Source organism: Daucus carota, chromosome 1 (genome assembly GCF_001625215.2).
Source record: "Daucus carota subsp. sativus chromosome 1, DH1 v3.0, whole genome shotgun sequence".
Taxonomy (NCBI): domain Eukaryota; kingdom Viridiplantae; phylum Streptophyta; class Magnoliopsida; order Apiales; family Apiaceae; genus Daucus; species Daucus carota.
The window spans coordinates 53,328,969-53,341,348 of record NC_030381.2 but is presented as its reverse complement, the minus strand read 5'-3'; the positions used below and the strand labels follow the sequence as shown (position 1 = coordinate 53,341,348).

The 12,380-nt window shown below is 35.8% G+C and overlaps 3 protein-coding genes across 5 annotated transcripts; all 3 read left to right on the top strand.

Moving 5' to 3' along the window:
* Positions 1–961: 961 nt before the first annotated feature.
* On the top strand, positions 962–3,959 carry LOC108205525 (probable glycosyltransferase At5g03795). 2 transcript variants are annotated; one of them, XM_017375516.2, is made up of 5 exons: positions 962–1,078; positions 1,457–2,194; positions 2,265–2,395; positions 2,581–2,929; positions 3,042–3,959. In XM_017375516.2, exons 2-5 carry the CDS (start codon positions 1,541–1,543, stop codon positions 3,702–3,704), a joined length of 1,797 nt encoding a protein of 598 aa, XP_017231005.1. In that variant the 5' UTR covers positions 962–1,078; positions 1,457–1,540; the 3' UTR covers positions 3,705–3,959. The 2 variants fall into 2 exon arrangements, with proteins under 2 accessions (XP_017231005.1, XP_017231006.1); XM_017375517.2 differs by having other exon boundaries at positions 980–1,078; positions 1,475–2,194.
* Positions 3,960–4,525: 566 nt separating this feature from the next.
* Positions 4,526–6,762, top strand: LOC108224843 (probable glycosyltransferase At5g03795). The gene is made up of 4 exons (XM_017399580.2): positions 4,526–5,206; positions 5,284–5,414; positions 5,664–6,012; positions 6,090–6,762. Exons 1-4 carry the CDS (start codon positions 4,592–4,594, stop codon positions 6,750–6,752), a joined length of 1,758 nt encoding a protein of 585 aa, XP_017255069.1. The 5' UTR covers positions 4,526–4,591; the 3' UTR covers positions 6,753–6,762.
* Positions 6,763–7,033: 271 nt separating this feature from the next.
* Positions 7,034–10,952, top strand: LOC108227877 (LRR receptor-like serine/threonine-protein kinase EFR). 2 transcript variants are annotated; one of them, XM_017403254.2, is made up of 2 exons: positions 7,034–8,523; positions 8,795–10,952. In XM_017403254.2, exon 1 carries the CDS (start codon positions 7,239–7,241, stop codon positions 8,472–8,474), a length of 1,236 nt encoding a protein of 411 aa, XP_017258743.1. In that variant the 5' UTR covers positions 7,034–7,238; the 3' UTR covers positions 8,475–8,523; positions 8,795–10,952. Both variants share the same exon structure in this region, with proteins under 2 accessions (XP_017258743.1, XP_063942151.1).
* The last annotated feature ends 1,428 nt before the right edge of the window (positions 10,953–12,380 follow it).

The window sequence follows — 12,380 nt, the reverse complement described above, 5'->3', positions numbered from 1 at the left end:
AAAAGAAATTGGAGAAAACTACTAACATTGTGTGAGAGCCTTGTAATTCCATCATGTATGAAGATTATATCCATGTTCTAAAATCTCCTAATTTTTGAAATCTAATTAATTTTTATAAATTTTTCCTAATCGAAGTATGTATAATAAGTTACTAAAATTAAAATATCATAATACTTTAAATATGAACAATTTTAGAATTTATGAATATAGTAAATATATTAGATATTAAAATAACTAACATAATAATAAATAAATATAAACAATATTTTAATATTAAAATACATCCAATTTTCAATTAATTTTGAATTGATAATTTAACCGATTAGATTCGATTTCCGATTTCTGTAACATTTATTATATATATATATATATATATATATATATATATATATATATATCTTATTTGTATAGCTAGAATATTCATTAAGAAACAACAAAAATCTTGGTAACATTTTGTTCTAAAATTTGACGGTGTTCCGTGTTCTAAGATTTTCTTAATATAAATTTTGATTTTTGACAAATATTTTTAGCATGATTAATAAAATTAATTTTTAATTAATTTTTTAGTTATTAAATTTTTGATTATATTTTGAAAAAAATATTTAAAACTGATATTACATATTTAACCTTGCATCGTCTGTATTTTTTATTTTTATAATTTTTTCAATCTTTAACTATATGCTCAAAATATTTAAATATATCTGTCAAAATTAAACTATCATATAAAAATAACTGAACACAGAATTAGAACAATCTTGCTTGTAGAATCACATCCACGGATCTTATTTTTAAAAAGCATACATTTTCAATAAATAAATAAATAATATATTTATATGTGATAAAAGCGTTTATATTTATAAATAAAAACCCCCTTATTAGAAAAATAAAATACAGAAATATACCATTTTTTTTAATCAAAAATAACACCGTTCTTATTTTACCAAACACCACAGGCCTAATAAGCACAGTAATGGCATATCTGTAATACACATGAGCAGACTTACAAATCTATAAATGGCTGATCAGATCTACTAAGTACAAGTGTTTTCAGCTTTCCTAATCTTGTCAGTAACTAACTGTAAGTTCTTGTACTTCTTTGTGTATCTTAAGTTCATGTACTTATGAATCTTGTCCTTTTTTCTACTATGTTCTGCTATTCACTTTCAATCTGTTTTGTTCTTGTTTGTACTCGAGTACTTGTCTTATGTTCTGTGTCTAGTGTTTAAACATGGATCACATCAAACCCCTGTTTTATTTTATTTAATTCATGGACTTAATAACGGATTAGACCAGCTTATTGATTCTTTCAGTTCATTAGCACTTTTCTGCTTGTAGGAATTAATGAATTATGGTTCTTGAAAATGTTTGCAATTTATATATGTATTGGTAAGTGATTATCATAGGCATGATTATGATGTCTGAATCTGACATTGTTGAGTGTATGTTTTTGAGGTAGTGTATTGGAACTTGGCAGGCTAGTGGAGATTTTAGTTTCAAGAATCGGCACACAATTAAAGAAACTATGGACATGTAAAGAGAGATGGATGATGGAAATTGGTTTAGGTGTAGGAATCTTGTATTGGTTTTCGCAATACTATTTGCGGTTGTAATGGTGGTTCGGCATTTTGAACTTCCGTATGGTAGTGAATTTCTGCCGTTAGTACATTCTCCCAAAGCTTCGTATGACAAGAAAAGCTATTTTCCTGTTGGAGGAGAATCGTCGTCTGAATTTGAATTGGAGAGGAATCAAAGCTTGAAGGGTGATCCAGGATTTGTAAGTAGTACAAATCAAAGTCCATTTCAAAGGGTTATAGGGGAGAGCGAGGATGATAGAAATTCTGCCAGTAATGGAGTTACTAAGGGCAGAATCTCTCCTTCTTCTAATCAGAATGGGAATTCAGATTCTGGCTTAGCAGTACCACCAGCAATTCCAGCCTCGTACACAAATACGGATTCCAACTTAGCAGTTCCTGTAATGCCTGCTATAGACAAGACTGATTCGAGACCAAAAGATGCCAACTACAGCTCTCCTGGAGATGTAAAGCCCAGACCTGTTGAGGGTAATTTCACAGGATCAACTGATTTGCCTCCAACTGATTTTCCAGCAGTGAACAAGAGTGCAACGATGTTAGTGATGCCAATATCCAAGATGAATGAGTTCTTGCATATGAGTTACTCATCACCTCATTCTCAAGTATGTAATAGAAAGTTTATGTTTTTCGTCTGTCAATATGGTTATTAATTTGTGTATCATTTCTTTGCAGCCATCACAACTTCATTCAAAAGTTCACAAGAATCTAGTATATGCAAGATCACAGATAGAGAATGCCCCCGTCAGTAGAAATGATGCAGACCTTTATGCACCTCTGTATCGTAATGTTTCCATGTTTTCAAGGTAAGTGCAACAACTGGCGATTTATTACTCCTTTGTGTTACTTTATAAATTAAGCATAGTATATTAAGAAAAGCTTATAACCATAATAGTGACAGTTTGGAGTTTTAGTACAACTTGGCTATCAGTGTTATCTATGTAGATTGATAAGCAGGCTTCTTAAGATGATCATACTTAATTGTCAGCAGGAGCTATGAAATTATGGAGAGCATGCTAAAAGTCTATATCTACAAGGACGGCGAAAAACCGATCTTTCATGACTCGATACTTGAGGGAATCTATTCATGCGAAGGTTGGTTCTTGAAGCTGTTGGAGGCAAACAAGCAGTTTGTAACAAAAGACCCTGAAGAAGCTCATCTGTTTTACTTACCTTTCAGTTCTCGGTTGCTGCAGTTAACTCTATATGTGAAGCATTCACATAACCGTGAAAATCTTGTGCAGTACATGAAAAACTATGTCGAGATGCTCATAACAAAATATCCTTACTGGAACAGGACTGATGGAGCGGATCATTTTCTTGCAGCTTGCCATGATTGGGTATTCTATCATATTCCCCTCGCTCTCAATTCCACTGTTAAGAAAGTTTTCGAGTACCAAATTAAATCCAGAAAATATCATCTGAATTATCTCATATAAAGTCATTTCTCAGGCCCCAGCAGAAACAAGAGGAAGAATTCTCAATTGCATTAGAGCTCTCTGTAACGCAGATATTAAAACTGGTTTCAACATAGGCAAGGATGTCTCGCTTCCAACAACATATGTTCGATCACCTCAAAATCCTCTAAAAGATATTGGAGGCAATCCTCCTTCAGAAAGGCCAATCCTTGCATTCTTTGCAGGGTACATGCACGGAAATGTTCGTCCAGTTCTTCTACAACACTGGAGCAACGACACTGACATGAGAATCTTCAGCAGAATGCCGCATGTCAAAGGTAACAAAAACTACATCGAGCACATGAGAAGCAGCAAGTACTGCATCTGCGCTAGAGGGTTCGCAGTGCACAGTCCAAGAGTTGTGGAATCAATCTTCTACGAGTGTGTCCCGGTTATAATATCCGACAACTATGTGCCTCCTTTATTTGAGGTGTTGAACTGGGAATCCTTTGCCGTTTTTATTTTGGAGAAAGACATTCCAAATTTGAAGAACATTTTGCTTTCGATCTCGGAGGAAAAGTACCTTGAGATGCAAAACAGAGTGAAGAGGGTACAGAAACACTTTCTTTGGCATGCTGAGCCTGTGAAGTATGATTTATTCCATATGATTCTTCACTCCATTTGGTATAATAGAGTTTTCAGGATGGCTCCCATTTGATTACTATAACACACACACACACACACACATTTTTATAAGAGGTCAAATATAGGATTTTATACGGTTCTTTTTAAAGTTTAGCTTAATTTTTAATGATCAAATATAAATTTTGAAATTTGTGTATAATAAAAGTAAGTGTTTAGAAATAGTATTTTAATTAATTTCCATTAAATACTTGTGTAATCTAAGAAGTGGTCGCAAACTGTAAGTCTGATCAGATCTATTCAAATGCATTGCTTCGATCATTATACTGTAGCTTGAAATCTCCATGATTCTGTAAGTCAATGTTTCTTATTGTTTGTGTTAATTTAATGGGGACTTGTTATGTTATTGTCATCAAATTCCATTCAATTGTATGTTTTGTTTTTGCTTATAATTCTCGGTCTCTTTTCGGCACATGAGCAGTGACGGAATCAGAAATCAAATGGATGAAATGAAATATTATAGTTTTTGAATGAAAATTCGAAATTAGACGGGCTCAAATATGAATATATACTAATTTTCAATGATAAAACATGACTGAAAGTGACGGAATCAGAAATCAAATGGATGAAATGAAATATTATAGTTTTTGAATGAAAATTCGAAATTAGACGGGCTCAAATATGAATATATACTAATTTTCAATGATAAAACATGACTGAAAATGAAAAAATCCATCAAATTTTCGACTGAGCCGGGACTTCGGAATGTGTTTCCTCTGAGAATTCTGATGCTTTTTTGGTATTTCAAAGTATTAAATTATATAACTGTTAATTCATAACTAAATTCATGTACGTTCATGTGAGATTTTGTATTTGATTTTGTACTTGGCAGGCAAGTGGAGTGTCAGTTGCATGATCTGCGCGAGAATGAACAAGATATGAACATGCAATGACTAATGAGAGATGGATAATAACTATCAGTTTATGTGCAGAAGCCTTTTATTGGTTTTCGCGATACTATTTGCAGTTGTAATGGTGGTTCAGCATTTGGAACTCCCATATGGCAGTGAATTACTACCATCACTACTTCTGACAAAAGTATCAAACAGTACAAATGGCGCTATTCCAGTTGGAGGAGAGGCATCGGATGATGTATCAGTAAGGAATCAGAGTTTTGAGGATGGTCTCGGATTAGGTAGTAGTAATCAAACTTCTGTTCAGAACAATGGGGGGAATAGGGGGGAATTGAAGGATGGTGGAAGTTCTGTTGGTAATGGCATGCAGGAGAGGCCTAGAGATGCTGAGCAAAATGTGTCTTCAAATGGATTTTCTGAGAGGGGAAATTTCTCTCGGCCTTCTTATCAGAATGGAAGTTCAGATTCTGGCTTAGCAGTACCACCAGCAGTTCCAGCCTCGTATACAAAGACGGACTCCAACTTATCAGCTCCTGTAATGTCTGCTGAACAAAACACGTATTCAGTACCTAACGATGTCGTGTCCAGTTCTTCTAGAGAAGTGATGCCGATAGCCAAGATGAATGAATTTTTGCATCAGAGTTACTCATCGCCTCATTCTCTTGTATGTACAACAATCTTTCCATGTTTTATATTTGTCAGTGAGTGTGGACTTAAATTTTATGTTATATCTTTCTGCAGCCATCACAGTTTTACACAAAAGTTGACAAGAATCTAGTAGATGCGAGATCACATATAGAGAATAGCCCCACCATACATAATGATACAGACCTTCATGCACCTCTGTATCGTAATCTTTCAATGTTTAAAAGGTAAGCCATTACATTTTACGCGAATTATTTCTTCTGGTCCCTCTGTATCATGATGATTTTCAGTAAGTTTGTTTTTTACACGAATGTATAAGCTGATGTTGCTCTTGCTGTCTGCAACAACAATACTAAAAGAGGTCTATAACTGGCAATTGCAAGTCGGGAATCCTTGTGTAAAAGTGTAACATGGTTATAGTGTTTCCTTTCTAAGATTTTTACTCAGTTTCTTAATACACTCATCAATTTTAGCAGGAGCTATGAAATAATGGAGGGCCAGCTCAAAGTCTATATTTACAAGGAAGGAGAGAAACCGATCTTTCATGACTTCATACTTGATGGAATCTATTCAAGTGAAGGTTGGTTTTTGAAGCTACTAGAAGCAAACAAACAGTTTGTAACACAAGATCCTGGAGAAGCTCACCTGTTTTACTTCCCTTTCAGCTCTCGGTTGCTTCAGTTAACTCTTTATAAGAAACGTTCACACAACCGTAAAAATCTTATTCAGTACATGGAAAATTACTTGGAGATGCTCATAGCGAAATATCCTTACTGGAACAGGACTGATGGAGCAGATCATTTCCTGGCAGCTTGCCATGATTGGGTATACACTCTCACCTTCACCGCTAAGAAACATTTTAAAGCGAATAAGATTTTACATAATATATTATCTATTCTCAGGCCCCGTCAGAGACAAGGGGAAGAATGCTCAATTGCATTAGGGCTCTCTGCAATTCGGATGTCAACAAAGGTTTTGCTGTAGGTAAAGATGTCTCACTTCCGACAATATATGTTCAATCACCTCAAAATCCTTTAAGGGATATTGGAGGCAACCCTCCTCTAGAAAGGCCAATCCTGGCGTTCTTTGCTGGCTACATGCATGGAAAGGTCCGTCCAGTTCTTCTACAACACTGGGGAAATGATCCCGACATGAGAATCATCCCAAGAATGCCGCATGTTAAAGGTAACAAGAACTACATCGACAACATGAGAAGCAGCAAGTACTGCATTTGTCCTAGAGGTTACGAGGTGAACAGTCCAAGAGTTGTGGAATCAATCTTCTACGAATGTGTCCCTGTTATTATATCCGATAACTATGTGCCTCCTTTATTTGAGGTCTTGAACTGGGAATCCCTTGCTGTTTTTATCTTGGAGAGGGATATTCCATATATGAAGAATATTTTACTTTCGATCTCAGAGGAAAAGTACCTTGAAATGCAGAACAGAGTGAAAAGGGTTCAGAAACACTTTCTGTGGCATGCTGAGCCTATAAAGTACGATATGTTCCATATGATTCTGCACTCCATTTGGTATAATAGAGTTTTCCGGATAGCTCCTGTTTGAGAACTGTACATAGTTATTTTTTTAAAAAATTTCTTTCATAATTCTTTCAAATGTTGATTATGTTGGTATATAAGGTATATTTCTTTCAAATGTATAAGTTTAGCAAAATATAATAGTATCTTTTTGGTGAAAAGGCGTATTACAGCAACACAAGTACGGTGTTTTTCCACTGGGACAGCTCTCACACTCTAATAGTATCTTTTTCTAATTAGAGATAGCAACTCCATAGCCAATTGTGTGAAAACACCACACAGGCAGATGGATAATACAGCTCTTCCAGTCAATAATCGTGCAGGTAAATACACATTAGTGGACCATTTGATTGCTACTAATCTTGACTACAACTGCTTGACTTTGCTTCACCTTTGAAATCGTCGTTTCTGGAGTTCATCAGAAAGAACTATGAATATGTCTTGCTGGATGTATGTGGACTACTAGTATCAGTACTTCATTCCCTCACTACTTCCTATTTTTGATTGTGCAAGCATGATTTTCCGACTTGGCATTCTTGTTATTCTGGTTTTAACAACATCAAATATATCTGTATTTGCGTTTCCAGGCAATGACACTGATCAGCAGGCATTGCTTTCTTTTAAAGCTTCAATAACAGCTGACCCGTCGGGTGTACTAGACTCATGGAACAATTCCATCCACTTCTGTCAGTGGAATGGCATTACCTGCAGTCCTAGACGGCAGAGAGCAACAGTACTCAACCTCAGCTCGCAACACTTGGTGGGAACATTCTCTCCACATATTGGAAATCTCTCCTTTCTCAGGGGAATTTACCTCTCCCAAAACAACTTTCATGGCTCAATTCCAAATGAAATTGGCCTGCTTTTTCGCCTACAAAATCTTGATCTAGGATTAAATTCTTTTCAAGGCGGATGTCCTCCCAATCTGAGTAATTGTGCTGATATCAGAAACATTACTATGAGTCACAATAATCTTGAAGGAAAACTACCTACTACGTTTGCTTCTTGGCCTAAGCTTTACTGGTTTGATCTGCAAGAGAATCATTTTACTGGGTCGATTCCTCCTTTAATAGGAAATACATCTTCTCTCCATTTTCTACATTTAAGAGCTAACAATCTAGTGGGAAATATACCTTCAGAAGTTGCTCATCACACAAAATTAGAGGTTCTTTGTTTGTCCCTGAACTATTTGTCTGGTATGGTTCCACGACCACTTTACAACCTCTCATCCCTCTATATTTTTAGTCTAACTCAGAATAAGCTAAAAAGAACGCTTCCAGCAGATTTGGGTGTCACCCTTCCTAGGCTGCAAGGTTTTCTGGTTTCAGCAAACAGATTTTCAGGGCCACTTCCAGCATCAATAACTAACGCGTCTGATCTTACTACTTTGGACGTCGTAGTAAACAGTATTACTGGGACTATACCAAACAATCTCGGCAGCCTTCCCAATCTTGAATGGCTAAATCTGGGGCATAATCCACTTGGAGACAGTACGCGTCCTGATGACTTGAGCTTCTTCAATTTTTTGGCTAATTGTACCCATCTATATCATTTAGGCCTTGGTCAGAGTGGTCTACGAGGGCAGCTCCCGAATTCCATTATAAATCTCTCCACCACAATCCAACTACTGTTTCTTTACAGTAATCATATAAACGGAAGCATACCTCGTGAAATCAGAAAACTTAAGAACCTGTCAGTACTTTCGTTCTCAGACAATTTATTGACAGGGACCATTCCAGAATCAATCTGAGAGCTATCTATGTTGGAAAAACTACATTTAAATGGAAACAACATTTCAGGTTACTCGATTACTTGCTCTTCGTTTAGAAAATAACATGCTTCAAGGAAGCTTACCTATTGCATTGTTTAATATTTCAACTTTACAGGGATTGTATCTTAATGACAACAGCCTCATCGGTGTGATATTATTATTTTCCATCAATAGTACTGCTCTACAGTATTGAGTTTCTGCATGGTTAATTTTACTGGAAGATCTCTCTTAATTGACATTTCTAAATTTAAAAAACTACAGTATTTATTTTCCTAATTTTTAACCATTCCATTGTGCAGATTATGGAATGGGTGCGGAGATATCAGCAAAGGGAGATGTTTATAGCTATGGCATTCTTCTTCTGGAATTGTTCTCAGGGAAGCGACCCACAGAAAGCAGCATATTACCGGAAAATGGTAATAATCTGCATGACTATGTGAGAAAGGCAATCCCGCAAAGAGTGATGGACATTGCTGACCCAAGAATTGTACTAGTTCAAGAAGAACTTGGACTGACTGTAAATCAATCATACAGCAGGGCTACCAATAATGGTATGCCTGGCTTCCATATTGAAGTGGGGATATCATGTTCAGAAGAGACACCCCGAAAACGCATTGACATCAGAGTTGCTGTTAAAGGTTACAAATGGCAAGAAACAAAGTTCTGCAGTGCATTCAGTAACAAGAAATCTCTCATGGATCAAAGTTATGGAACATGTAAAATGAGTCAACAATAAGTCTTTTTTATTTTGAGTTGAGCATGCTCAAATTTGCTGCCATGTTATCACTTGGTTTACCGCAATTTCCTCTTCTTTGCTATGAGTTGGTAATGGTCCTATACCAGTGATTTAAGGCTGATTTCAAAACTGAATTGCTGTCACCAGATAAAGCTGAGAACACGTACGAGAAAAAACAGAGGAAGCAGATGCAACCTCAGCTTAGAACTCCTATTAAATCACAGGCTCCACCACCGAGCAGAGGTAAGAGTTTGTAAAATTCACAGCAAGCCTTAAAGGATGTTGATTAAAAAGCATGGAAAATTATCACCGATCCACAGGGATGACAACTTTGTGATGAGTTTATTGTTTCTATAATTTGAAATCTGAGATTTGACGCGCCAATTCTCAGTTCTATAATTTTTGGGATTCTGACATTTACGCTCATGGGAGTCCTTATAGTGCATTTATTAAACGAGGGCAAGGATAACAATTTGCAATCAGTGCGGAACATTTAGTCCCACTACTTAAAGCTCCGCTGTGAAGATTGTTCTGGAAGAACAATTATATCTGTTCAGTGCAGACTCTGGGAAATAATGGACTTACTAGTTGTCATGATTCAGGTAAAAATGTTAAAGCTGTTACACGTCGAACACACACAGAGTTGTAAGGTCACATGATTTTCATGTGAACCGGACAGAGATTTTAATATGTTCAGCGTAGTGAATAGGAGAGAAAGTCTGGCACTGCTGGTGTGATAAACCCCGCGGTCTGGTCTTCGTTTCAGATAAACAATACATGAGAACTGGAGATGATTAAGTATTACTGATATGGTAAAAAGACAATGATCCTTAGATCTAATTATATGGCAAGTACTAATAAGTACTGACACCTAACTTTAAACTCAAAAGGTATCGTAGAGAAATTTAGAAGGTACTCTAGAACTGTTTATTGTCGCCTTGATCACAGCTTAATGATGCTTAAGAATAGTTTACAAACTGTTTTGCGGATATCTGAGTTATCTCTGATCACAGCTTAATGACGTTTAAGAATAGTTTACAAACTGTTCTGCGGATATCTGAGTAATTTCTGATCACAGCTTAATGATGTTCAAGATTGAAGTCTGCTTCAACAAGACTTTCTTCTTGGCTCCTTTCTTCAAGTTTGAATATCTTGCATTAGATTTTAAGGTATTTTGTTTTCTTATGAGTTATTTCATCAGACAAAGTAGGTATCGATTCGTACGTATTCTATTTAATGTGCCTAAAGGGTGCACTCCATTTATTTTGTGCCCTGTCATTGTTGCCGGGTTCAACTGTACTGTAACACACTGTCTCTTTGAAATTTGACCCCATGTTCTTGCAATTTACGATTGTGGTTCTGAATCTGGATCCGCTACTGCAAGTTGTTAAACATCAAGACGTTAAACGTAGTGAAGAGGTTACAAACTGCGTTTAAATTGTTGAAAAATAGCGGCAATGTAGAACGTATTTAAGGCTATACTGTATCTGGTTCGTGGGTACATTTATATTTTTAGCGCGAAAAAGGGTAAATCGATGAAAGACTGCAGGTTGAAAGGGGAATATGCAGGGGACCATTCTGGTTTTCAGAACTTATGTTCTGAGTTCACATGTTTTAGCTAGTGAATTTAAGCATGAAAGGGTGAAAATTTGACTGTATAGAGGAGACGCGTAACGACTGTTTGTGAGGCTTGAAATATCAGTTCATTTCGTAGCTTTAATGACCAGATTCTGAGATTTATGGTGTTTGTCAAGACAAAATGCAAAGCTCAGTATAACGGATTCCATCTTCTCTAGATAACACAAGTAGTTTCAACGAAGACATGTGTGCGTGAGTATTTAAATTTCTGTAATACCATCTTCTCCGGATAACAAGTGGTCTCAACAAAGACACGTGTGCGTGAGTATTTAAATTTCTGTAATTGACCACAACAAATTAACAGACAAGTTAAAAAGTGTCAAATAATTGAATTTTGTCACAAAGGCTGATTTAATTATTTTGGCTTTATATAAATTCTGCTTAAATCCAATTGATCTGAACTTTAGTACCAAAAGTTACAATGTCAAGACATAGCAAGGCCATGGACATATCTGAAAATAAGCAACTTCGGGTCTTTTAAAACCACGTGCATGAGTATTTAAATTTCTATAACGGGACAAACGAAGGACGGGTTAAAGAAAAATGAAAAGGGTGCAACAAGGAAGCTTCCCTTGTCACCGGAAGTTTTGTCATTTCACATAGTAATATCTTAACAGTAATATAATTGTATGCTTTTCTGTAACCTGTTTGCTTTTACAGTAAACTCTGGAAAAAATCCATTTCCATTACATGAGTATGGGCTGTCATTGAGGGGGGATGCACTAGAACTATTTATACTAGTACAGGTTACTAATTCAATTTCTGTACTTTTGTTCTGCCAACAGCAAGTCAAGCAGCTAGGCCTCAGCAGATGTGTCCACCGTAAGTTCTCTTAGATTATCAGTTTCGTCGCTACTCTCCTCCACTCGGTCTCCCTCCGTTTCATAATAATAGCATTTCCGAGACCCTCGGTTTCATAATAATAGCATTTTCCGATTTTACTTCTGTGCAATTTTGATTACGACCCATCTTAATCATACATATTTTACAAATCCGGGATAATTCTGTGATTCATACCGGAATTTAACTTTTGTTACATTATTTACGGATCATATATAAATAAAATTTTAACAGTCCGTGAATTAATCACATCTATGTTATCATACTTTTCGTTTAACTTTTAACAGATGTCCGTTTAAAATATATCATATCGGGAATCAATCAAATTTGAGTCATATTTGTTTCCATTGTCACACATTGCTGGACTAGTTTGTTTCGCGTTGCTAGACTAACGGGGGTATTCGATTGAGATTTTAATGGATTGTTTTTAGTTTATGAATTTTAATGAATTATATGGGATTTTGATTTTGTGCGGATTCTTGATAAAATATGGCAGAGTTGATGGGATTTAGGTATAATGCTTCAAAATTCCATTGATTTTGATGAGATTTCAAAAAACTTAAAATACACTGAAGAATGTCACAAAATCCATCATTTTATGAAATGAAAAAAAAAATCCATCAGCATTTGAATACCATCAGATTTTAATGGATTTTAAACAATCTCCATTG